The sequence below is a fragment of the Triturus cristatus genome, chromosome 4_1, assembly GCF_964204655.1.
Source record: "Triturus cristatus chromosome 4_1, aTriCri1.1, whole genome shotgun sequence".
Taxonomy (NCBI): Eukaryota; Metazoa; Chordata; class Amphibia; order Caudata; family Salamandridae; genus Triturus; species Triturus cristatus.
This window is the reverse complement of record NC_140585.1, coordinates 652,996,695-653,024,361: the sequence shown is the minus strand read 5'-3', so window position 1 is coordinate 653,024,361 and position 27,667 is coordinate 652,996,695. Positions and strand designations below refer to the sequence as shown.

The 27,667-nt window shown below is 46.3% G+C and overlaps 1 protein-coding gene across 3 annotated transcripts in view; it reads right to left on the bottom strand.

The window, feature by feature from the left end:
- Positions 1-27,667, bottom strand: part of ADAMTS20 (ADAM metallopeptidase with thrombospondin type 1 motif 20) — a 1,386,529-nt gene that overhangs the window by 1,036,295 nt on the left and 322,567 nt on the right. For all 3 annotated transcript variants that reach the window (XM_085653052.1, XM_085653051.1, XM_085653053.1), the window contains one exon: positions 26,630-26,895. In XM_085653052.1, the coding sequence (XP_085509178.1) occupies positions 26,630-26,895 (266 nt within the window). The remainder of the gene's footprint in view (positions 1-26,629; positions 26,896-27,667) is intronic.

The window sequence follows — 27,667 nt, the reverse complement described above, 5'->3', positions numbered from 1 at the left end:
CCCACTACCACCAGGGAGGGGGGAGCGGCCCCTTGGGCAAGGACCTTTGCTCCCCCCATATTTTGTGGGCCATAAGAGTCTTTCTGCCACCCCTGGGTGGCAGATGAGGGCAGTAGCCCCCAATTTGCCCCCACCCCGGGGGGAGAAAGCCCACTACAAACCAGGGATTTTATTTTTATTGATGTTGGGGTGAGGGATGCCCGAAAAGGGCATGGCAATGCCTCACCTCAGAGAAATGTCAGTCTTTCTACCCCCCATGGGGGCAGAAAGCCCACTAGAAACCAGGGATGTTTTTTAATTGATGTTGGTGTGGGGACTGCCCAAAATGGGCATGAAAATGCCCCCACCTTCAGGCTAACATCAATATAAAAAAAAACCCTGTTTCTAGTGGGCTTTCTGGCTCTCCAGGGGTCCAGATATACCGGAATTTCACTGAGGGAAACAGAACCTGGTGAGAGCCAGACATGTCACCCCATCCTGGATTTCAAAAATGTATAGGTTTGCTAGGTTTCCCTTGGTGCCGGCAGAGCTAGGGTTCAAAATCTACAAATAGGCACTTTGCAAAAAAGGGTCCGCATTCACTGTAAAAATGTGGTGTGTCCACGTTGCGTTTTGGGCCATTTCCTGTCGCGGGCACTAGGCCTACACACACAAGTAAGATACCATTTTTCTCGGATCACTTTGGGGAATGCGGGGTGGGTAGAATTTGGGGATCCACACAGATTCCAGAACTTTCCACCACATAAATGTGTTATTTTTTTTACAAATCCCGAGGTTTGCAAGGGATTCTGGGTAACACAACCTGGTGAGAGCCAGACAAGTCACCCCATCCTAGATTCCCCTGGGTGTCTAGTTTTCAAAAATGTATAAGTTTGCTAAGTTTCCCTAGGTGCCGGCAGAGCTAGGGTTCAAAATCTACAGCTAGGCACTTTACAAACAAGCATTTGCAATGCAATAGGTCTCGCATTTGCGAGAGTTTAAGCTATTGGCACTGTAAAAGACAATACTTTTTATTTATGTTTTAAAAACCAACGCATAAATAAAAGCCATTGTCATTTACAATGCCAAATAGCTCAAACTCTCGCAAATGTGAGACCCATTGCACTGCCACAGTGAAAGCGCGCATGGCGCTCTGGTCATACATAGAAGCAGCTGCCATTGCCAGCGTCCCGCAAGTGCTGGGGGGGGGGCAGCCACAGTGAAAGCATGCATGGCACGCTGGTTATACATAGAAGCGCTCGCCATTACCGGCGTCCCGCGAGTGCAGGGGGACAGCCACACTGAAAGAGCATGGCACGCTGTGAATACATATAAGCGGCCGCCATTGCTGGCATCCCGCGAGTTCTGTCTATATCAGGATATAAAATATAAAATAGTTCTCCATACTTCTAATGTAAGCTCCCGAGTTAGGACACATGTAAAAGGCCAGTCCTAATGGGAGGTGACAACAGAAGACAGGCAGGTACTAACGAGGGACTAATAAGCCTTTCAATAAATCAGAAGCCAACATTTACAAAGGAGAATGACACAAGCCAATAAAAAATATGGGGGTTGAATGGGCGGAGTTTCAAGTCCATACCTGAATGCAGCATGTCTTGAAGAGCAGAGCATGCGCTGCCAAGGCTCAACCTAAAAATAGGGATCAACTGATATAGGCGAATCAGTGAAACACAATAGTGACTGAATAAGAATTTACCCTGTGTTAAAAGACTTTCATCTCTGGGTACCCTGTTTCGATCATGCTTCCTGCCAATAATTCTTTACAAGTATGAATACATAAATATACAAAGGAATCAAGACCTTAGCCCACCTCCCAGTTTGGGTAATGTGTAGTCAACATGAATGTACTACTCCCTGAGTAACCCGAGACGGGTCAACCCTACTTCCTCAAGGGACTAAGGACAAGACAGGAAATGCCCAGTGATGAGGCAGACCCATGAAGAAGAGAGTGAGGCCCACACCTGTAGGGGAATAGCTCTACCATGCGTCGACCCTCATAAGTGTATTTAGGAAGAGCCATGTTCAACTAACTAAATATTTCAGCAGTACCGAGTGTACTTCAACCTTGCGTCCATGACACCACATGCACTATGCCTGTTTGGCTAACTGTGCAGCAAAATCAGCAAGTACTAGCAAAGCCAATAGGTCTTGTTTTAATGTGCATGCCTCTGTTTCCATATATTACCACACTGAATCCAGACTTAATGGATTGTTTTGCCAATGATGGTTTTGTTTTTAAGCAGCTGACTCGTATGTGCCAATGTATGTGCACTTGTGTGTATATACTTCTGTGCAACTTGAATATAACTTCTGACCACAACTTTTTTTAAAAGCAATCAGCAGCGAAAATATAATAAAAAAGGATTGTTTTCTGCATAAATAGCATGTAAGAGTTGATTCAGTGTATTTTTGAGATGTTAAGTGGCCCCTCGTGCATTGCAATTTTGCGTTGCCAGCACTCCATAGAAGGCGAAATTATACATCTGATAGCCAGTACCATGAGTCAAACAATGCTCTGGGCATAGCCAAATCCAACACTATATACGTCTCTTAAGGAGTTGACTACCATAGATCATGAAGACAGTTGTGCTATCAAGCCAGAATTAAAAAACACTTACTAATTTGGAACATCTGGATAATGTATAGTTTTGTGATTGAGAGTAAAGAATATGGAGCGCTGGGACTTATAGTGATCAGTTTTCTCTTTAGTGAGCGAGTCCCTCCATGCCCAAGTCGAACTGGGACAAAATATAGGCCCTGGCACCAAAATAAAACTGACTCCCAAAAAAGTGGCCCATGGTTGCAAACTGAGGCAGTTTTGAACTTGTTAAGTGATGCCGTGTAATTGTTTTGCAAGGTAAGGAAGACGGCATGGATTTGAGTTTGCTAAACCAAGGTTTGATTTAGTATGAGGAAAACCAACAGTAAAACAGGCCCAGCAGACCATGAAACAGGCCCACAAAACGTCCAAAATTTGACTCACTCACTGACCTGTCAGACCAACCCATCAGGCACTGCCCGCCCTATGGACTAGTTCAACCCTGCCGAGGACCCCAAAGAAAGGAAGTGACAAATGGAAGAAAAGTGTATGTGATGTCTGTGATCAGCTTCTCCCCAGCGCGCGAAAAACAAGGTCTATGTCAAATACTACTCATGATTCATGGGACACGTGCAAGGCAGCAGTCTTTCCGTTCTTATCTATATTTTTGAGTTAAGTTTTTTGAGAAAGATTAAATGTGGTGAGCCGTGAAGAAAACTAGAGGGTGGTGTGGAAAAGAGCAGAAAGGAGAAAGGAGAGTGGTAAGGAACAAAAAGTATGTATAAAATAAAAAGATTGAGATTCAGATAAATCTATGAAAGCCAAGCGAGAGACAGGCTGGGTGAGGAAAGAGGGTGGAGAGATACAAGAGGAGAGAGGGCGAGAGTACAGAGAGAGGAGGGGAAGTGACATGTTCAGCGCTTCCTGGGTGAGGGACAGTCCTGTACACAACAAAGCTCACAAGTTGCAGGCTGGCTTCATTTGAACTCTTTCCCAAGACTCAGTTCAGGCTGCTTCCATGAAACTGTGTCCAGGCTCCACCACTGCCCACCCTCGTGGTTGGAGGGTAGTGTGGGGGGGCGAAAGGGCTTTGATCACGCTCGCCAGCTGACCAGGGGGAAGGGAGGGCCCTCGGGGGGGCAGGGGCAAGGAATGCTCCTAGGGATGAGGGATCCGAATCCGAGACCTTCCCAGTGACAGTGTCTAGCCGGTGGCATAGTTCAGTCGGTGGCATAGTTCAGTCGGTTGACGTGTCAGCAGCATAGATATGTGTGTAACCTGCACGTCGTAGGGTTTATCGGACCAACACCACTCAGCGGGTTATCGTCCCGATCCGGAGCTCTGTGTGAACCTCAAGAGCTTCCGCCCCAGTAGGCAGGACAGGCAGCTGCAGCAAATGCTTAAGTTTAAAACTGAGCGCGGCGCCGCTTCATAGACACAGCGTTCGGTTCTTTATATATTTGTTTACTTTAACACTGAGTGCGGTGTCCTTGAAACGGGAGTTGCGCTCAGTGTTAAAGTTAAAAATATATATAAATAAACCGAGCGCGGTGTCCGTGAAGCAGCGCCGTGCTCAATTTCAAAGTTAAACAAGAATTATAGCCGTATTAGTGAACTAATCTCCGCTGCTAACCTGTGTACAATCTGAAAACCTATGGCTTTTGAGTGGATATAAAGTAAATTTTACCTGCAATGTAATTTTCATTTATAAAAGCGCTATCCACTTTGCCAGAGCACACCCCCTAACAGCACACTTCTGTGTAATACAGGGAACGCTCGTCCCATGAGTTCAGGGAAACAAAGGAAGGAAGGGGTTAAGTACGGGTGCATGGTGGCAACCACAACCCCATAGAAAAAAATGTCTGCGCACAGAGACCAGGCTGTTACCAAATGCAGCTCTCCACAAATATCCATTAACATAAGCCTGACCCAAAAAATTTCTTTTATTTATTTTCGCAGTTTTATACAGTGCCAACTCGACCTGAAGGCCACATCCATTTTTAAAAGGGACAGGGGAATTAACTTAATTCAATTCAGTGATTTGACCAGAATCATAGGATGTTGAGCGAACGCCGAGATTCGAAGCTGATCCCACACTGTTTGTCAACCTTGGGCCTTTCCAAGACCAGCAGACCCTGAAACATGGCTGGCTCTGCCCCCGCCCTACTTAACTTTTACCTTCGAAGTATAACGGACTCTACACTTGTAATCCCAAAATATTGAATGCTTTTTTATGAGCCTAACTCCAGGCGCTCATCGGATATGTGAAATTTATATGACTTCCTTTACAATTAATTGTAATCACAAAATATTGAATGCCTTTTTATCAGCGTAAATCAATGCGCTCATGGTATGTGAGAAAGTAATATCTAGGAGTCAAATCTCTAAATGAATCCGCTGAAGCTGGTCCACATAGCCAAAATAAAATAGACGGATTCCACGGTGAAAGGGACGGGGCCTTAGTTGCGGGGGTCCTCGGCGCTGTAAGATGAGCTCTCGTAAACATTTACTCACCGCACTCATGGCGGAGCTGAATAAAGTTAGATTCACCTGGGAGGTAGGAGCGTCCGGTTTCGGGGGCCGACCATTTGCTAATCTGTCCGATAGCCCATTGTTCCAAATTGAGCCCGCTATCTCCCCCCTTCCCTCCCAGCCACACACACACAGGTTGAAGCCTCCTGCAGCTCCGAGTGATGGGATCTGGCCAGACAATGTCATGGTTCCCCTCGGGCTTCAGTGAAATCTCATCAAATCATGTGTACAGAGCTTTAAATGACGAGGGACGGGCCCAGGGTGGAACAAGTAGCGTCGAAGCAACATCCGCGGCAGCGGCACAGCGAGAAAGGTCTGCCGAAGATCACACCTTGAAGGTATATTCTTCTGCGAAAAAGTAAGCCGCGCCCTGCTGTGCCACCAATTACACACACTCGCTTCCTTCATCCAGGCACTTGTGTGCTCTTCTTTTTCTCCTGCTCATGGACAAGGATGATAAGAACCCTCAACAAGCTTGCGCGGAAGCAGGGGGGGATGAGGGTGGCCTGTACTTGCGGGACCAGCTGGGAAAGCCATTGTGAATCAAAAATCCCAGTGGCTGTAGATTTGGCATGGTTTATCCTAATTCCAGAGACCATTTCAAATTACCACAGATGGCTAACCAATGCTGGGACAGAGGACTCAGGGTCAGTCAGAAAACAAAGCACATCATCAGCGGGGTCAGTCAGAAAACAAAGCACATCATCAGCGAACTGGGCCATCTTGTAGTTGTTTTGACCCAGACTAGGCACCTGCATTGCATGATTGGTCTTCAGTTTTTGTATTAGGTGTTCCGTCACGAGGGCAAAGATGAGGGCAGACCCACCCCTGTCTCATTCCTCTGGTCAGCGTTAACACATCTAACACTTCACCCCTGATTTTAAGCCGTGCCATAGGTTGCTTGAAATTGGACATGATGAGCTTGGAAAGGTTGGAACCAGTCCCGTTTTGCAAGTGTTTTGGGTATGAACGACCAGTCAACTCTATCGAAGGTCTTCTCCACGTCAAGCGAGAGAAGGACCATTTGTGTGTTTCACTTGCTTTCTGCGTCAATTAGGGTGAATGTCAGCCTGGTGTTATCAAAGGCTTGCCGGTGTTCTTTATCTATTTTGGCCTGCAAAGCAAACGTAGGCCTTTACACACTAAAATAGCCACTCCAGTAATCTTGGTGGAGGCTGAGGTGTTAAATTGGATGGGGTACCAGTACGAGCGCAGTCTAATAGTGTCTCTTGCTAATAAATATATCTCCTGAAGAAGCAATACATTGATCTCCTTATGGTGTACCCATTTAAGAAGGGCACCCTGCTTCATTGAGGAGTTAAGGCCTTGGGCATTAAGAGTTGCAATTAAAAGTTTAGGCATTCTAGGGGTGTTGCAAATCATGCAGATCTGATCGAGTGATGTCTGGGTGTGCCTGACCTAGATTGGGCTTGTTAACCTGGGTGTAAAGGGGATCAAGAGGAGTCAGTGGTGTTGATGCATGATTATTGTGTGTTGCATCTGTTAGTGTATACTTGGTAGAGTTTATCAACAGGAAATGTTAACATCGCATACGCAACAAAATAAACAAAATAATAAAAACAACAAGAAACTACAATGGTTGTATTGGCAGGAGAAGGGTGGGGCAACTTCCAGATCGTTTGCAACATCGCCCAGGACTGCAAGTAGAAATTTACTTGGGGGCCAGACTGGGATATTCAAACTTCAGGACAGTCCCCAAGCGGACCACCGACAGGGGCAACTCACAGAGGTCAGCAGGAGTGCTGATCAACCAGCCCAATTTACATGAAGGGTCCAGCAGAAGGAACACTGAGCTTCTCTCTCCTTTTGCTGGTGCTGTTGTGGCCGGGCTTTGCTTGTAGGAGGGGTTTTTCACTCAGATACTTTAGAGGTTGTGGAAGGCCTCAGATCCTCGTTCTGTGTATCCTCTGCTGTTGGCAAATGAAGCAAGTCCTTATGTGGAGTTTCAAGTGAGAATTGTTTGCCATCTCTTGTAAAGTGACGCCGAAATGGGTAACTCCATCGGTAAGGAATATTCTCTAGTTGGAGATAAGTTGTCACCTCTCAAACATCTTGGCGGCAAGCCAAATCCATGGATGAGACATCTTGAAAAATTGTGATGTGGTCATCTCAGAATTGAATCTCATCATGGAATGTTTGCTAAGGTGATTGATTCCTTGAACTTATAGTTGTGAATTTGCATCAAGATGTCTGGGGCAAAGTTCCTCTTTTGCTGGTAGGGTGAGTACACCCTGTGGGTGCGGTCGAGTCAGATTTCAGCGTCAGCTGCTTTAGGAATGTTCTTATCCAGGCTCCTTATTCACAGATTCCGTCTTGACCGATTTTCTTGTCTTCCAGTTATTCTTCCATCCAAAGCTGTTGGGCCTCCAGTTTGTCTAAACAGAAGTGTCGCTCATCATTGTCATGAACTTGTTCAGCCAACGAAGTTTCCACTTGGTCTAGTCTACTTTCAGTTCTCTGGATGGTTAGGTCAAGTTCGGCGATAGCTTGTGGAAGTCCTGTCTCAGGACTGTGATGTTTTTTCAAAATTCCAATAATAGTAGATGAATATCTGCCTTGGTGGAAGGCGACTGGAAATCTTGAGAGTTAAAAAGGCTTCAAAGAGATCCTGGGAATAAGAGGGAGGCACTGTCAGTGGATTGTGGTGTCTGTCCATCTAGCTGTGGTGCCGGAGCATTTCTTTTACAGAGGGTGTTTTCGCTGTCTTAGGTTTGGTGGATGCCATTGTCACTGCAAGGAGACCCTGGGTGCAGCAGTCTGTAATAATGGCCCACTGCCTCAATCAGAGAGGCCGCACAGCAGGGAGTACACTCTTGGAGTGGTGAGAGAATGCACTCCCCTGTGCCTATGGCAGATTTAAGATTCGAAACCCGCTGTTCACCTAGATAACGGCAGAGGCCACTTCAGCTCTGATCCAAGTCCCAGCTGATGGGATCAGTGTCTCCACAGGCCCACACCCCCAATTCTTCTCAGGGAACCCATTTTTTCGCAGTGCTGCCTCATAAGACGCAAACCATGCATAAATGTCCTCCCCCTTCTGGAAATTCTGTACTAGGTCCTTGGGAATGTAAACCTTACCCCCTTGCACTGGCTGTACGTTGCCACCATTTGTATTGGACCCCACCTGTTTGGCCTTGAGGTCCTGTTCTCTCATGCTTAATTCATGTGCCAAAAGCAATTTCTTGTCCTCTAAGGTGCGAGCATTCTTTCTCTCCTCTGCCTTTAGCCTCATGACCTCCAATTCATGATCCCTGGACCTTCGCCTTTCCTCTATTTCCTCTGGAGCCCAACTCCTGCATGAATGATTGCTGCCAGCCCTAGAGGCTGCTCTCCCAACAGGCAAATGATGAGATTTGAACGCACCATCTGGTGCACCCCCATCCACATCTGCGTCATCTGTCTCCTCAGCTTGTCTGGCCTCCCACCAGGCCTCAAAGGCCTTCTGTAACTCCTCTTCCCTAGAGGTGGTCTTCATGGGACATCTGAAGCTCGTGCAGAATTGCTTGAGTTGCTTTACTTTGTAACTACTAAATATTTCAATGTCAAACTTACTGATTTACGGGGGCGTGTTTTGGAAATATGGCCGAGTAGATGTGCTCTGATCTCCACACGCTAGGGGAGGCTGCCCCCCTACTGGACTTGCAGCAGCTGGGGAAGAGTCACTTCTGGTATTCTCCTGATGAAGCGGGGGTAAACAGGACACACTCTGTTGCAGTTATGGGCAAGATAGGGAAAGGCCAACCGACGAAATCACAATCAAACAAGATATCAAACTATGCCCAACCGCTACCCCATGGCTTGGAGAACAGAAATGAAGGCCAGGAAAGGGACAAGGACATTCCTGAGGGAGCGGTGGAGGATCCCTCGACGCTGTCCGATGTAATTCACGCTGTACAGTCGACAAGGAATGAGATGGTTAGAAAGATTGATGTAGTGGCCGTAGATGGCAACTTACTGAGATGCGATCTCAGGAAGGTCTCGGACAGAGTGACGGCCACAGAAGAAGATATCACAGCACTGAAAGAACAAGTCAAGAACCTTAGTGCCTCGGTGGTGGAGCTGAAATGACAGGTGATTAAACTTGACGATCGAGCGGAGGATTCGGAAGGCCGGTTGCGGAGAGGGAACCTCAGATTTATCGGATTTCCAGAAAAAGCAGAAGGCGCTGCTGTGGATCTGTTTCTGGAGTACTTGATCAGCCGGGAAATGGCTCTAAATAGTTATCGAAGTTCTTCAGCGTTGAACAAGTGCACAGAGTGTTGGCGGCCCCCCCCCCCCAGACCTGGGGCGCCTCCGCGAGCCATCATCACAAAGTTATTTAACTTTAGGAACAGGGATCTTTTGCTCCAGCTCTCTCGCAGTGGACGACGGTTCTTTTTTGAGAGACAGTCCATCACAGTGTACCCGGATTACACGTAAAGGGTCCAGGAACAGAGGAAGTCTTTCATCGCAGTAAAACGACGACTCAGGGACTTGAACCTAAAATATAGCCATATGTTCCCGGCGAAACTCCAGGTGGAGAGTGAAGACCGTACCTAGTTTCTTTTCTCTGCAGAGGAAGCATGAGACTGGTTGGATGCCAGAGCTCCAGATGGAAGACACCTAGTGCTTTCCACGAGTTCCTCGCAATCCTCTGTGAGGAGTCGCAGACAGCCCACACGGCAGAAGTAGCACAAGAGAACGATGAGTCTGGGTCAGATTACAGTCCTTCATGATGGCACATTGCAGGCGTCAGACTTTGAGGTTGTCCCGGATTCAGTAGAGGCGTGACAAACATGACACGGGAGAAGGAGGGACCGGGCAGTGGCCATGAATGACTGTATTTCTTGAACTCTACTGGCTGAACAGTACAGATAACTTGTTACTTGTGTGATTGGTAGAATAGGGTCACCAGCACTGGGTTTGAGTATTTGTTGTTGAATATCCCGGGAGGCTCACATTTCTGAGCGAGGGGTAGTTTTTTGACCTTTGGAGTATAGGTCTATTTCCTGTTTCACCCTAGACTTGCATTGTGTTATGGATCCTAAGGTATATTAATATGTTTGTGGTTTGGGAGCAAGGGCGGCCGCTGGCCTAGCAATGCCCCACTAGAGACCAGGTCCGTCCGGGAAGCTTGAGAGTAATCTCGCGCCCTGACGTTATCTGTTCTCTTGCATAGCATTCCATGAATATCCCCGTTGGCATCTCAGACCGGACTAGATCGGGATGTGACCCTCGGTCTGATGCCCGGACATTGGAGAGCTTGAGGGAGGGGGGTATGGGGCGGTATGTATGGTTTCTTATAGGACTTGTAAGATGCATATACGGATCCAGACTGCTGCCCGTGTGTGGGGGATGGGTAAATCACACTTTCAGTTGTTAAAGTTTGGATTGTTAATTGGGGCAGTTTTAGGGTCACAAATGGTTACGTCATGATGCCCAGATCCTGGAACAGACAGGTGCAATACACTGACATGGACAGGGCACACGTCATACGATCATGGATACACTGCTATGGCCGCTCAAACGTTAAAGTTCCTTAACTGGAATGTCAGGGGAATGGCAGATTTCGACAAGCGTCGCAGGATACATGCCTTCCTGAAGAGATATAGGGTTGCTATCGGGGGACTGCAACAGACACACATATGGGGGGATTCCATAACGAGCCTGCGCAAACGCTGGAGGGGACAGATATACGCCACCTCTTATTCCGGTTTTGCACAAGGGGCCCTAGTGTGGGTAGCGCAAGGGGTTCCATTCCAACACGTTCACCATGTTTTGGACTCTGAAGGGCAGTATGTAATACTGTTTGGGCAGTGGTAAGGACAGGAACTATGCATAATTAATGTTTACGCACCTAATTTGGACTGTACCGATTTCTACCCAGCAGTCCTAAAAGCAGCAACACCGTACATGGGGGCTGAGATCCTCCTTTTCGGAGACTTTAATTGTATATTTGATGGGATGCTAAACAGAGAGCCCCCCCCCCGAGAGCACACAAAACCCTTTATGGTGAACTCCCTCATGGGTATTTTACAGGGTATGCAGCTGGGGTATGAGTGGGGAGCGCATAACCCTGCCACAAAAGAGTTCTCTTGCTTTACCCCTGCAGCTAACACCTTCTCCCACATTGACCGCTGTTACCTCTCGCCCGGCCTTTCGGCCGTAACAGAGACCGTTTCTTACTTACCACTCTACTTATCCGACCATGCACCATTGCTGCTGACTCTGATCAGCGGACTGAGACGGCCGTCCATTCCGCTCTGGCGGCTCCGTGTGGAAGCCCTTGCGGACCCCGCATATGTGCAGACTGTGACGGAAGTTCTACAACATTACTTTGCTGAAAACTGGGGGTCCACTGCCACTAGATCCAACAAGTGGGAGGCTATGATAGTCGTTATCAGGGGGATTTGCATTAGAACTACTCATGGGATCCAACAGCAACTACATGCCGACATTGACATTTTAGAAAAGAGACTAAAGACCCTAGAGAGCACACGTCAGGGGGAGTTACTCGAGGCCTGGTCTCGGTTAGAAAAACATCAATACACTACTGTTAGACCTGGCACCTTGGCGTGGGCCTCCCTTCCATTTTTTGCTGTTGCCTCATGTGTTTTTGCTGGTTATAGATGCTGTCCTGTGCCACAGTGCAAGTGCTCCCTGTGGTAAATTGTTGTATGGATTAGTGATTCCATGATTGGTTGGTTTGGTGTACTTGTCAGACCCTAGTACAGTGCACTGAGTGTGCCCAGGGCTTGTAAACCAAATGCTGCTGGTGGGCTTGCAGCACTGGTTGTGCCACCCACAGAAGCAGCCTGTAAAAGTGTGTCTCAGGTCTTCCATTGCAGAGCCTGTGTACAGTCTGGTACTGCCATGTTGACAGGGCAAGTGCACCCACTTGCCAGTCCCTAAACCTTCCCTTTTCTGCATATTAGTCATCCCTATGGTAGGCCCAAGGGCAGGGTGCATTGTAAGTAAAAGGTAGGAAAATCCCTGATGTGTGTGGCATGTCCTAATACTGAATTACAGCCATTTTTGTTTTTCACTATTGCAAGGATACCTGTTCCCCATAGGCCACAATAGGCAATTTGATTATTACAGCTTATAATCCTAACTGACTCAGGGAACTAGGTAGAAATTCGAGTTTAGTATGCCTGAACTCAGAATGATAAAATGCATCTTTTTGCGGAGTTGGTTTTAACATTCTGTGTTTGAAAATACCACTTTTTGAAAGTAGGTATTTTCTTGCCTAACTATCCAAGCCTGCCTCTGCTAGATTGTGTATTCCTTGTCTGGAGTTTGAGTGACAAGGGCTGGGGGATTCCAGGAGACAGGGTGAGTCAGCACAGGGCTGAATAGAGAGATCTGCATGTAGATGGGTGGGAGGAGTTACACCTGGGACCTGAATAGGGCTGTGCCTTCCCTCCACAATGCTGACTCCACCTCCTGTGGTGCGTCTGATGTCCCTGCCCTGCACTGTGAAAGGAAAGAAGGAGTCATGTAAACAGAGTGCTCCAGGACTGACCAGAACTGGTTTGGACTAGGCAAATGCCTCTCTGCTTTCAGAGAACAAAGAGAAACTGTGTATAAAAAGGGGGACCCAGACCCCAGAACTTTAGATCACTTTTGGGAAACAAGAAGAAACCTTTTCTGAGGAGAGGAACCAGAGAAACTGAGGAAGAGACTATCCGTAAACTGAGTGATGTTTGGGGGATTGGCCTGCAGTGGTTGCCTGACTGCCAAAGAAAGGAGAGAGGAACTTTGTGTGAACTTTCATCAACTTGTGAAGGATCTCCAAGGGCTTGAGAAAGAGCTTGCCTCCTGCTGAAGTCTCAGAGACAACAGACTTCACCCACCAGCTCCCCAAGAATTCTTTGGAAGTGCCTGCAGTTGTGTTGGGCTTTCTGAGGGACTGCGTGTCGCAAGGAGCTGGAAGCGCGACGCACGAAGAAGAAGCGTGTCGCTGAACTGCCGCTGTCGCTCCACAACCCGAAAGTGCCTCGCATCGCCGGAGAAGAGGATCGACTTCGCACCAGACACCTCCACATCATCGGAGAAGCGTGTCGCAGCGGCAGCCGCTGTCATCGCATCGCTGGGAAACCGTGTCGCTGCTGCAGTTGTCGCATCGTTGCCGAAGCACCTCGCATCGCCGGAGAAGAGGATCGACGTCGCATCAGACGCCGCCGCATCACCGGGATGCATGTCGCAGGGCCTGTCACTGCTCAGAAGAATTGTTGAGTCGCTGCACAGCCATCTGGTGTGCACGCATCGTGTCGCATCAAGTAGACGACGCCATCTTTCTTTCATTGCAGGCGGGTCGCATTGCCACGAAAGCGCAGTAAGAAACCGATGCATCACCTCTCCTCGCAGAAAAGAACCAACGCATCCCCTATGCATCAGTAGGGACCCCGCGCATCACCATTCTTGCGTGTAAGGAACCAACGCATCACCTTCCCTGCAACACTTTTGTTGTATAGCGTTACGCATCCTAAGGTACATTGAACTCAAAGTGTCGCATTTACCATCTTAAGAGAATTAAGCAATTTCTACCATTTTTAAAGTACAGTATTGTGGATTTTTGTTGTTTGTGGTCTTGTGTTAAGCCTATATAAAAATACTTATTTTTATACTACAACCTGTGTGGTGTCCATCTGTAGTGTTGTCACTGGGTTTCTCTATGTGTTCACAAATGCTTTACACACTGCCTCTGAGATAAGCCTGTCTGCTCGTGCCAAGCTACCAAGGGGGTGAGCAGGGGTTATTTTAGGAGTGTACCCCCTTACCCTGGCTAGACACAAGGGTCCCTATTTGGTCAAAGGTATCTACCTCTGCCAACTAGAGACCCCAAAATCTAACAACTACCTATAGGCAAAGGCTATATATGGAGGGGGACAGATTGGGTGCACTATTGGCGTGATTTATTTGCACGGAGACAGAACAGACACCGGTGTTGCAGTTGCGTAACAGTGAGGGAGAGGTCCTGCATACACAAAACGCAATTCTTGCAGAATTTGCCACTCATCTACGACAGACATGCTCGACTAGTACCTGTGTCGGCCTGCATACACAACAAGACTACTTTAACGATACAATGCTAGACGTTTTAGCAGCAATTAAAAAACTAAAGTCAGAGAAGTGCCCGGGAAGCGACGACCTCCCAGCCGAATTTTATAAAACGTGTACTACCCAGCTAGTTGATCACCTCTTAGAGGTGTTTAACGAGGCATTGTTCAGAAAGGAGCTCCCTGGTACCATGATAGAGGTGCTAGTGATCATGATCTTCAAACCAGACAGGGATCCTCTGTCCCCTGTCCCCGGGCTCCTATCAGGCCCATTTCTCTTTTAAATATCAATGAGAAGATACTGAGTGGAGTACTGGCGGCACAACTCTTCCCATACATGACCAGTTTGGTCCACCCGGACCAGGCCGGGTTTATTCCCAGCCGGAATACCTCACATAACTTACGACGACTAGCACATGTATGGCATGCACCGGAATTACAGGAGGCAGATTGGGCCCTATGTTTCTTAGACATACAACAAGCCTTCGACTCTGTTGAGTGGGATTACATCTGGACGGTACTTGAGCACATGAGACTGGGGACAAATATCTGAGCTGGTTGAAACTGCTCTACGTTAAACCAACTGCCCGAGTACGCCTCCGCAACCAGGTATCGGATAGTTTGGAGCTTCAGAGAGGTACTCGGCAGGGCTGCCCCCTGTCGCCGCTCCTTTTCGCTCTTGCGATGGAGCCTCTGGCAATTACAGTCAGGGGTAAGATGGGACGGTGGGGTATTCAGCTGGGTCCAACGGTACATGTGGTGTTTATGTATGCCGACGATACTCTAGTGTACCTTTGCCATCCGGGGGAGGCAGATCCGGTACTTCTCGAGGAGCTGACTGGCTTTGGCGAGATATTCGGACTTTGCCTTAATCCGGGAAAGTCTAAACACTTCCCCATGGGCAGTCTGAGACACTCTGAGGAGGGTGAGATACCCACTGTGGGTATGGCCTGGATTAAAGATATGGTTTGTTACCTGGGGTTAGGCTGGCGCACACATCGGGGGCCTATTTGGGCCGGAATATGGGAAAATGTGTGCAGGGCATTCGTAAGTCAGTCGAGTTCTGGCGAGATCTGCCCTTATTCCTGATGGGGCAGGTTGCCCTGATAAAAATGGTGGTCCTGCCGCGTTGCCTATATGTTATGCAAGGTTCCCTCTATCACATACCCTGGACCTGAGGCTTGAGCCGGTTGTGACAGGAGACGCGCGGTTAGCGAGGTATTGGACCTATTTTTAACTTGCTTCTAACTTCTTTTAACTTTAATAGTTGCTATTGCGAATTTGCACACAGAATCCACTGGCTTGCTCATTTGCACATTTATCTTATTTTACCTGTTGAAGCGATGGGGGCCCCCATCTTGGTTGTACCGGGGTCGGTGCTCTAGGCTTCCACGACTTCCTCTACTTAAGGCCGATGCCAGCGCGAGCGCGCTCAAAAGACACCTGAGGCTTGAGCCGGGTGTGACAGGAGACGCGCGGTTAGCGAGGCATTGGACCTATTTTTAACTTGCTTCTAACTTCTTTTAACTTTAATAGTTGCTATTGTGAATTTGCACACAGAATCCACTGGCTTGCTTATTTGCACATTTATCTTATTTTACCTGTTGAAGCGAGGGGGGCCGCCATCTTGGTTGTACCGGGGTCAGCGCTCTAGGCTTCCACGTCTTCCTCTACTTAAGGCCGATGCCAGCGCGAGCGCGCAGCGGACGCGCGCAGTGGGCGCGCCCAAGGCAAGCCCGTCTGCGCCCGTCCGCGGCCGACCAGGCTCAGGGCTCAGGAACTCTGAGTCAGCCCCCCTAACTCCTGTTCTATACTCCAGAGCAAAGCTGTTTGATATCAGGGAACTCTCTAATAGATGCTGCATCCACCCTATGTCCTTGGAGACTTCCAAGGAGAAGTGCCCTCATTGTGGATACAATTTTGCCCTCATACCCAATACCCTGCCTTCCGCAAGAAAGCAACTGAATATGGCGCTGCTGAATTGCAGATCCTTGCCAAGACACGCTACAGAAATTTTCATATTACTACATGAGTCAGAAATAGATATCCTATTCCTCACAGAGACCTGGCTATCACCCAATTCAGATCCTGATGTGATACAGGCACTCCCCCCGGGTTACATGATCCAACGCTTAGACAGAGTAGGCAGCAGAGGTGGAGGAATTGCTATTGTTTATAAAGACCAGCTCGTTTGCCGTATCCGAGATAGTCCTCTGCTAGACTGCGAAAATGTCCGCTTCTCTATCCAACTCACACCTTCAACCACCTTTTCCGGGATCCTTCTATATCGTCCTCCAGGATCGTATGGGAAATTCTGTAGCTCGCTTCTGGAAACTACATTAAATTTAGCTAGCACTTCGTCCAACTTTACTCTGCTTGGAGATTTTAATTTACACCTTGATGAGCTCTCTAATAAAGTGTCAACTGACCTTACCCATGACCTTGCAGCATATCAGCTGCATCTGAAAAACCATCTTGCCACACATTCCAAGGGCCATCTCCTTGACCCTATTTTCTCCAATATAATAGAGTTAGAGGGACTGGATTCCATCCCCCTTCCTTGGTCAGACCACTTTTTGAACCCTTTTACATGGCACCCTCCCCAGACACACACCCACCTGCTGTCATCCCGAATCTGGGCGCGACACTGGCCCAGACTTAGTATCATGAATTGGACCTACGAACTTGAACGTACCATTCCTAGTCCCGATTCCAACCCTGCAGCTGCAAACAGAAAGTTTCACTCATGGATAGAAAATTCACTTAACACAGTACTACCTCGCAAAAACAGCCTACAAAAAAAGCGGTCCTAATAAATCACCCTGGTTTACTCCTAGCCTCCGCAATCTAAAACAACAATGCAAAAAATTAGAACGTGCCTGGAGGAAAGACTACTCAAGCGAGAAAAAAACAGTTTACAGATCATCTATCACTTCCTACAAAACAGCACTCAGAGCAACACAGGCAGCCTACTATGAGGAAAAAATTCAAGCATCTGTTAACTCCTCCAAAGAAATTTTCTGAATTGTAAAAAAACTTACACGAACCCCTGATCCCCCCCCGGCGGCCGAACCTACCGGTCGTCATTGTGAAGACCTGGCAGGCATCTTCTCCACAAAAATTAAAAATATCCTTAATCTTCTCCCACTCAACACGACAGACCCTACACCGAATCCAGAACCCCTGGAAAACAACAGTTACCTTGAATCATTCGCCCCCCTTTCTGAGGAACACCTTTGTCACATCATAGAGGCAATAAAAAGTGGCTCCCCAAGCGACCCTGCTCCCTTCAAAATTTTGAAACAAGCAATGCCCACTATTATTCCTCCCATTGCCAACTTAATCAATGCCTCCTTAGCCTCAGGCATAGTCCCTCGTGACTGGAAAAATGCCATGGTAAGGGCACTCTTAAAAAAAAACCACCTGGATCCCTCGGATCTGGCCAACTATCGACCCATTTCGCTCCTTCCAGGCATCAGCAAGGTCGCAGAAAGATATGTTAACCAGATACTCTCTGCTCATCTGGAAACCTTTAACCTGCTTCACTCCTCACAGACAGGCTTTCGCCCTGGCCAGGGCACCGAGACGGCGTTAATTGCGGTAGTAGAAGAATCACGGAAGATTTTGGATGCTGGAGGTTCCTCAGCCATCATCCTCCTAGATCTGAGCGCCGCTTTTGATACGGTGAATCACCGCATTTTAATTCACCGTCTCAGAAATGTGGGAGTGACGGGCAAAGCCCTATCTTGGTTGGAGTCATTTCTGGAAGAAAGATTCTTCCAGGTATTTGAGGGGAGCACTCGGTCCCAACCTGTTCCCCTCCAATGCGGAGTACCCCAGGGCTCCTCCTTGAGCCCCACCCTTTTCAATGTATATATGTCTCCATTAGCACAGATAGTCTCCCCGTTTGGAATCCAGCTGGTCACCTATGCAGATGACACCCAGCTCATTGTGGCACTGAATCAGGAAGAGCAGTCTTCCATCAATCTCTGCTCATGCCTCAAAGAAGTTAACAGCTGGATGAACTTCTCCCACTTCAAGCTTAATGGCGACAAAACAGAGCTCATGCTGCTAGGCAATCAAGCTAGCTTCAATCCCAGTAAGTCATGGCCAACATGTATGGGGCCTGCACCATTACCCAAACAGGAAATAAAAAGTTTGGGCATATGGCTTGATCATGATCTCACTTTCAAGGAAAACGGCGGCCACCTGCTATGGTATACTCCGCACCTTACGAAAAGTACTTCCTCTCTTGCCTACCACCTCAAGAAAGCTTGTGGTTCAGGCACTTGTTCTTTCCAGGTTGGATTATGGCAATGCCCTTTATTTGGGCGCACCTAGAGCAGTGATTTCAAGACTTCAGATTGTCCAGAACTCAGCCGCTAGACTTCTCACTGAAACCAATAGCCGCAGCTCAGCCAAGTCTGCCCTGGACGTACTACATTGGCTACCAATACAAGAGAGAATCCATTTCAAGACCCTCTGCATCGTACAGAAAATTCTTCTTAACAAAGGCCCTCCCGCCATCAAAAACTTACTGAAACCTTATAAAGCCACAAGAAATCTCTGCTCAGATCATCTTCATCTAATGGCAGTCCCCAGAATAAGAGGAGTTCGATCAGGAGGTCGCCTCCTTTCCTACAATGCCCCGAGACTCTGGAACACTCTTCCCCTCTCCATTCGCAAGGAAGCCAAACATCTGTCATTTAGGAAACAACTTAAGTCTTGGCTATATCCATAATTCCACCACCTCCTAAACTCGCACTCCGCAGCGCTGGGATGCCTTCGGGTAGCCATGCGCTATATAAGAGCATCTTCATTCATTCATTCATTCACATATTTCTGCCAGTTGGATCGTCTACTGATCGAGTTACTATGGGGGACCAAAAGGAAAAGGGTGAAATTAGACACACTACAGAGGACATGGGAGCGGGGAGGACTTGAGGTCCCTCAACTGGGAGAAGAGGCTATTGCTGGGCACTCATTGGGGGGTCGCGCTCCCTGTCCTTCTCATGATGGGATCGTGGGTACCCAAACGATTTCCATATATTATCAGACATGTGGCCTTAGCCTGGGAACCTGCAATCAGAAACGTGGTGCGCCATGCACCCTATGCCCCTGAGGCCCCTCTGTGGGCCGTGGTACCGTTCAAACAAATAAGCCAAACTATGTCCACTATTAGATGGATATAGGGGGGTTGTTGAACAATCGGGGACCTCTCCTCGGGTTAACGATTCCTTACTAGAGAGGATGCAGAGTCAACGTTCGAACTAGGTAGGGGTCAATACCTTCAATACGCTAAGATCTCGACGGTGGCACAGGAGTTGTGGCCGGCGTTCCCGGAGGAGCCACCCACTACTGACACCCTTCAGGCCCTAATGACTTTGTCGGGGGTCGCAGACTGGTGTCTCACATTTACAGGGCACTGCGGGACGATCTAGACATGAACCCACTTCCGGTCCAGGCCAAATGGGACATAGAACTGGAGGAACCCCTAACGGACTGACTGGAAAAAGGTACATGAAGGGGTTAAGAAGATTAGTACCAACACTAGATTCATACTAACCCAGTTTAATATTGTTCATTAAACTTACCTGACCCCATGGGTGCTTCATAAAATGTACCCCGATCGCTCCGCACATTGCCCCAGGTGTGGTTCCAACGAGGCTCAAATCTTGCATATGATATGGGACTGTTCGGAGATACAACTTTTTTGGAGGTCGATACTGGAGCGCCTACGACTAGTAACCGGGTGGACGCTTCCCCAGTCCATCAGAGAAATACTCTTGGGTCTCATTCCTCACACTAAAGGGAAAAAACTTACACGCAGATTCCTCCAGTTAGGGTTGGTGCTAGCAAAGAGGCGGATCGCAATCAGCTGGATGGCTCCCAAGCCCCCCACGGTGGAATATTGGGCCAAAGACTTGAGGGAATGGGCGACAACGGAGTTATGAAACGAATCCACAGGGACGAAAAATTGGAGGACGATGCGAGGGCATGGTACCTAATGATCTTGGAGATCCCAGTGGGAGAGGCCCCTACCACACAAAGGTCGGAGGGAATCTTGCCTGAGAGAGACGGATCGGAGGAGGGGGAGAGACAGGGGGACAATCCTAGCCCTGGAACAGTGTAGAACACCTGATAAACATAGTCCTAGATAATTGATAGATGGCAGAAGACGACATATCTTATATTTGTGACCCAGGGGGAGGGTGGGGTGGGGTTAAGTTAGGAATTTAATGCTTAAGTTTTGTGTTTGTGCACCATTTGTTCGAAGCTGGTCGCAGTAATAAGTGTACTAATGCAGATTGTTTATATTACTGTATTCCTCTTTGACAGGACTGTTTTGGTTCTTACGATGTTTATTTTTCCCAGGTTTATTTGTAAATGTGCAGATTGATCTGTTCATGCTGAACTGTGATGTCGGACAATACCACTGTACTGTGATTCTGTTGTAAGTGCACTGGTTTTGAGATCCTGATTGACTACAAAATTGTAATAAAGATTTTATAAAAAAACTTACTGATTTACCATACAGAGACATGGTGCATGGATACTTCAAGGGTTAATCAAAAATAGAACAAAAAAAAACACAGTGGTTGCGTAGTGGTCTGCACTAAACTAGTGATGTATACCAATCACTGTGGGTCAAGTACCAATACAGGTTCAAATTCTCACCGCTGACCACTAATGTTAGAAATGGGGGCCTCTAGTTGGCAGAGGTAGGTACCTTTGTCCAAATAGGGACCTTTGCTTCTAGTCAGGGTAATGGGGATACACACTTTAGATAACCCCTGCTCACCCCATGGGTAGCTTGGCACCAGCAGACAGACTTATGCCAAAGGCAATGTGTAAAGTATTTGTACTCAAAACACACAGTAATACAGTGATAGCACCACAAATTGACATGTAATAAGAATATGATTTAAAAAAGGTTTCAAACAACTTGGCCCATAGAAAACTATGGATGCGTGATTTCTCTCTAAGTGCCTGTAGTTGCGGCAAAATTCACAAGGCCAAACAGCTGCAGAGATGGGAAGCGTGGAAAAACAAAGAGATGCGTCAGCTCCTGAGACCATAGGGAGGTGATGCAACCGTTTTGCTGCATGCAGAAGTGAGGCGTCAAATCCGGTCTGTAGGGGGGAGTGATGCATTGATTCTGAGACAGTTCTGGTCCGCAGATGATGCATCGGGAAAACTTGCCACACAGGTACAATGCGTGGAAATCCAGAATTCATCAGCGATCGATGCAGCGACGCCGAGCGGCGCTGCAGCGGTTTCTACATCCGCGATCCCTTGATGTGTCAGTTCTTGCAGTGGCTACAGGCGCTGTGTCGGTTTTGGCAGTGGTGCAGCTATGTGTGGAGACTCCTCTCTCACAGCAGTGCTGCGTCTGCAAAACAGCCGCAAGAAGAGTGATGCATCGACTTTCTTGTAGTTGTGTTGCTTTTCTAGCTCCCACAGCAGGAAAAACCGCCAAAGGCCGAACAAAGTCACAGGCACCTCTTGGCAGGTCAGAACTCCCAGCCAGGACGTTCAGGGGAGCTGGGGGTGAAGTCTTTGTGTCTCTGAGACTTCAGAACAGGAGGGGAGTGCTACTCATGCCCTTTTAGATCTTCCTCAAGCGGAGGAACACAGCACACAGCAAACTCCTTGTCCTTTCTTTGGCAGAAACCGATACTGCAGGCCAACCCCAGACAGCACACAGCAAAGGGGCAGTACTCCTCCTCCAGTTTCTCCAGTTCTTCTCCTTGGCAAAGTTTCCTCTTGATTCCAGAAGTAGTTTAACGTTCAGGGATTTTAGATCTAATTCTTATACCCCAAAATGTCTTTGTTCTCTTTGTGCAAGGGTCTCTGAGCCCAGTCCAAACCACTTCTGTCCTCACTGGTGCAGTATGGCCACAGGGGGTGGAGACGGCATTCTGCAAGGGAGACAGGCCCTATTCAGGTGCAAGGAAATCTCCTCCCACTACTTTAAATTCAGCCAAGGTCTATTCAGCTCTGCTCTGAGTCATCCAGGCACACCTCAACCCCCCCCAGTGTCTGTCTATGGTGAATGCACATCCCCGCCCCTGTCACTCCAAAACCAGACAGTCAATACACAAACAGGTAGAGGCACATAGAATGGTTAAACAAGAAAATGCCTACTTTCTGAAAGTGGTATATTCAAACACACAATTTAAAAACCATCTTTACTAAAATATGTGTTCAGAGAGCCTAAACTTTATTTCTCTATCTTGTCCCAATGAGGAGTTATACTTGTAAGATGTTACAAAGTATTTCCCATTCTATCCTATGAGGCAAGATATCCTTTCAATAGTGAAAAACGAAATTGGCAGCATTTCACTATTAGGACATGTCACACACACACAGCAGTTCATGTCCTACCTTTCACATACACGGCACCCTCCCCGGGTGGGGGGTGTACCTTGGGCCTACGATGGTGGTGCCTTACATGTAAGAAAAGGGAAGGATAGGGCCTACCAAGTGGGTGCACTTGCCAGGTCGACATGGCAGTTAACAACTGCGCACAGACACTGCAGTGGCAGGTCTGAGTTACATTTTCAGAGCTACTCATGTAGGTGGCACAATCAGTGCTGTAGGCCCACTAGTAGCATTTGTTTTACAGGCCCTGGCACCCTTCAGTGCACTTTACTGGTGACATACCAGTAAATCAAATATGCCAATCAGGGAGAACCAATTGTAATCACAATTTACACAGGGAGCACTTTCACTTTGACACTGATCAACAGCGGCAAAGTGCCCAAAGCATCTAAGCGAGCAAAAACGAAATCCAGCACAGCGTCAGAAATACAGTGTATATACATCATGTGGGTTTTCTAATAGAAGGAAGTATTTTCTAATGTTTTTTCTATTTACTTTATTTCTCTTACCCGTTTCAAAAAATGCTATCTAGCATATACTTTCTCCATTAACCTCTTCAATGCCCATGACGAGCTGGTCTCCTCATGGGCCGCGGTTGCGCTGTGCCCATGACGAGACCAGCTCATCATAAACCCCGCCCGCTAATGAAACGGCCGGCACAGGGCGGGGAAAGGGGCGGGCACTGAAGGGGTTAATATATCAGAGTGATTACTGGAATTGTTAGAATATTTATTTTCTTTTTCAGCTAACTTGCATCGTATTTACTATACAGTAGTTAATGGTTTACTGACATTCCTGATCTGTTATTCATTCAAATAAAGTATTTTAAGCTACAAAATTAATGCATTTAAACACTATACAATGTAAGGCCTAACAAAGGTCAAAAAAAGCAAAGACAGAAAAGCTATGAGTAGACGCTTTTTCTATTCTTTGCCCCACCAAAAGACAATCTTGCTACACATTTCACATAAGTGAAGCTAGCAAAAAGCAGCCCAGCTCTCTCACTGACAAGATGGTCGGTGACCCAAACCCTTAATATACTTGTCCATGATATATTGTGTGTTTCCACGAGGCTATCCTGCTGAGCAGGTGTTCTGGCCTCATTACTAGGTCTTGGGTAGTACGTTATGTTATGAGTATTTTTGTAGACCATGCTTGTGCAATAGACATTCTCTTTAATTGACATAACTATCCCAACAAATGCAGTTCATGATCATGTTAATAATATCAGGAGCAGCCTGTTATGTCCATATAAAATACCCTCTTACATATTAAAAAGGTAAATTAGAAATACAAGTTTTCCATATTTATTGATCGTTTGCATCAATACATATCTTCTATGCTATAGAGTCCCTTAACACACACGTTGGGGGTCAATAACTTCCATAATGAATTTACCTCCACTGGCTTCATTTGATTGGTGCACATAATATGAATAAATGTTTAGTTGCTCTCTGAATATGAGGTTATTTTTCTAAAATATGTTGTCGTGTTGTTGTGTATAAACTACAACCATCTCTAACCCCTAAACTCTACCCATCCATGGAACACTTAAAATACCCTCACTACTGCTGAATTCTGCCCATTTCTGACCCCGTAAAACCCATTTCTTCTGTATCTAAACCCTACCCATCCAATTGGAATTAAGATTAGTTGGGATAAAAATTAATTTGTGGAAACTTATAAAAAATCTGCTTTTCACCAGCCTCGCTGATCAGATAAGAGCTGGGCTCAGATTGAACGAAATGAGAACTACCAAATCAGTGCCATGCTGCTGTCCTAGCCGAAACAATGAAAGCGTTGTAAGACTCCTTTCACCACTCTTTTTAAAACTGAAATGTTATTCCACACTAAAAACGAAAGTGGAAGTTTTCTGTAAGGAAATTCTATAGAGTAGGATGCCTTCTTATGTAGACTAGAAACAGCAAGGGTCTCTGGGATCTAAGAAAAGTATTGGGCTTGCATGTAGGAACGAAGACAGAAGAGTAATGTGACAAGTCGATTTGCTTTTGCAGTATCATGGTGGCAACCTACCAAGGGGCGTGTCCATCACCGCTGCATATGCATGGTGCCAATCTGTCTCGGGGTTGAGCCATGTTCTCACTAGCACTCACCTGAATGGTCTTCGGGAATGATTTGTTGAGGGGGTTAGTGCGTGAAGCCCAGCTCAAACTTTTTGGCTTCCTTTGGCCTCGGTGGAATAGGTGGAATCTGGACCTTCTTAATGATTGCGCAGATCATGCTTAGGTTGTCCCTCCTTACAGCTCTTCAACTGTCTTTCATCGTTCGTGTGGTATATTTTTTCAGAAGTAGACAAAATGTTTGCCTTTATAAGAGGTTCATGCCAACTTCTCAGGTACCAACTCTCATTCTTGCCTCATTTTGCAACCTTTTACTCATCTGACAACTCTGCTTTCCACATGTTGCCTAATGGATTTGTGGAGCGGCTTTGATTACGCCACTTTTCTGGTACATACACACACACACACACACACACAGCTACCTCTGTGGCTGGTGCAGTGTACCTGCCTATACGTTTTAGTTCAACTATAATTATAACGTGAATGCATATTTGCTGCACCTCTTCCACCTCCATCAAACTGCTAAGAGCAGCACCCCAAGCGACAAGAGACCCTATCTGGTTACTCATGCTTCACACCAAAGCAATTCCAACATCAGAACAAATTAAACAATTTGCCAACTATGCACTCCCCCACGGTATTGCGTGCTACCTTTCCGAAAATGCACTTCATCCCCCCACGGAGGACTATGTTAAGCTATGTAAATACTTTTCATGAACCCTTTCATACCCATGACAATTTTTTTCGTCACTCTGATTCAATGTTTTATGAATACAAATGCCAAACTTTTGTTAACACAATAACAACATGTATTTAAATTATTTTTATGCATCATTTACAGGGGATCCTGCTACCAAACAACGTCAACTTTCCGGTTTTTAAAAGTAGGAAAAGGCCAACAGCAGTGTGCAGCTGACGTTAAACATTTCCAATAGCAACCTAAAAACAGGAGTCATCTTCTATCGCTTTTTCGAGAGTCTTCACCCAAAAGAAAGGGCCTCACAAATAAAACTGGTATTCAAGTTTACAGTTCAGCCCAACACTTTCTAGTATTAATGCCACACCACTGTCTACTGTTAATGGCTCACCATTTTCAAGTATTAATGGTTCAGACAAAAAACTCAGGCTATAATCGAAAACTGGCTAGAATGCCCCTGTAAATTGTCTTTGTCAGACGGAGCCAGACATCATGCATCATTGAAAGATGTTCCACAATCAGGGCATTATTTCCCATTTTCAGACTCAAAGGTGGTAAATTGGAAAAAATCTCAATGGACACAAGTTAAGAAAACATGTGTTACATATGGGTTGACATCTGAACTAGGAAATATTATTCATTATTGTCGACTTACAGCGGAGATTCCCGCCAGCCAACTATGGAGCTTTTCAATGCATAAACAATTTTCGAGTAGAGTGATGTGGCTGTAATTGAATCAAACTTTACCTTCTGGAAAGTGACCAACAAACTATTTATTCAGACTAAAATACACCTGAATTTCGTCATTTGGCACCTGGAAACAGACTTGAAAATCCATCTATTCTTCATATTTGACCATTTAAGAATGATATTGTTTAAGAAAAGGGGAAAGGGGGAGAGGTTGGGAGTAGCCATAGGGAAGTCCAAAGACAACATTTGTTTGCCTCTTCTGAGGCAGTTACAAATTTCATTATTTTTAAGAGTCAGACATGTTTTGACCATCTACAAGACGCTCCAAGTTAGACAGATGTATTCAAAGCAGCACAAAAGCAGCTTAACATGAACAAAAAAAGCAGCTTACAAAATACAACTAGGGCTACAAAATAATCTTAAATATGAACAATCAGTAACTCTTGATATCTATCAAAATGAATTTAGAACACTTAGCTACATAGTAATATAATTACATTATTTTAGTGCCTAGGTACGACAAATTTGACAATAGTTTCCCTTTTTTAGTTAACCTGTGTAAAATATTAGATTATAAATGTTCATGCATTGAATATTAGAAGCATCATACGAGATGTTGATAAAAGGTATTAATGTTACTTACTATTGACATCAGAGTCAAAATATAATGTTGCAAGTTACGTCCATGGTGGTGCGCCATTTTACTGTCCACCGTGACCATGAGTTCCACATATCTTGGGTATGACAAAAACCTCTTTTTTCGAGAGTGGGATTGGCTAGAGTTGGCCGCTCCCGACTCATTTTTTGAAGAGTACCATAAACCTGACGTCTTCTGCAAAACAGCAAGATCTTCATAAATATTGCTGGAGTTCGGGGATAGCGGAAACACTTTTTTTATGTTAGTTCTTTCTGCAACAAAAAACAAAATAACACATAAAATAGTTCTGCTTTGGCTACTTAGACAAAAAGAGCAAACAATGAACACCTGTGCTTCAAATGCTGTTAGTGTCTCAGTCATAGTTGCCATTGACCCACTCTCAGGTATGGTACTCCCAATCTCATTTTGTTGTCTCTATTTTTCAGGCAAATGGAAATACACTACACCTTCAATGCATAATTACAGGCCAAGAGGGCTGTATTCTCAGCATGTCCTTGAAATATGCATAATTTGGATGTTATATGTTTATCATCAGCACATCAGCATGTCTGAAAAGTAAACCTACTCACTCAGTCCTATGCATTGGTAGAAAAGGCTACACTAGAAATCTGACCGCCTCTGCGGTAAAAATGAACATTTTCCCATTCTATCACCCTTTTAGCACATATGTGGACCACCAAGCAGAACTCTCCATGCTCTGAGTAGGGGCTGAATCAGTCCCTCATTGCAATTAGGCCGCTATTTCAGATTGATGCTCTGACAGAAGTTTGAATCCAAATATTTATTACATGTAGCGTGAAAAGTTCGCACAGATCCAGCATTATTTCACCACCAGGGGAGAGCGGAGGAGCTTTGCCCCACTAATCAAAATGCCCTCAAACTCCAGAGATGAAAAATAAAATGGTAATAAAGCACATTTATTATCATTTTATTTTTCATTCGCCCGTCCCGAACCGTAAGTCGGGACAGGGCAGGGTTTACTGAGAGCAGCGGCATGGAGGAGGGTGGGCTACCAGGCCCTTC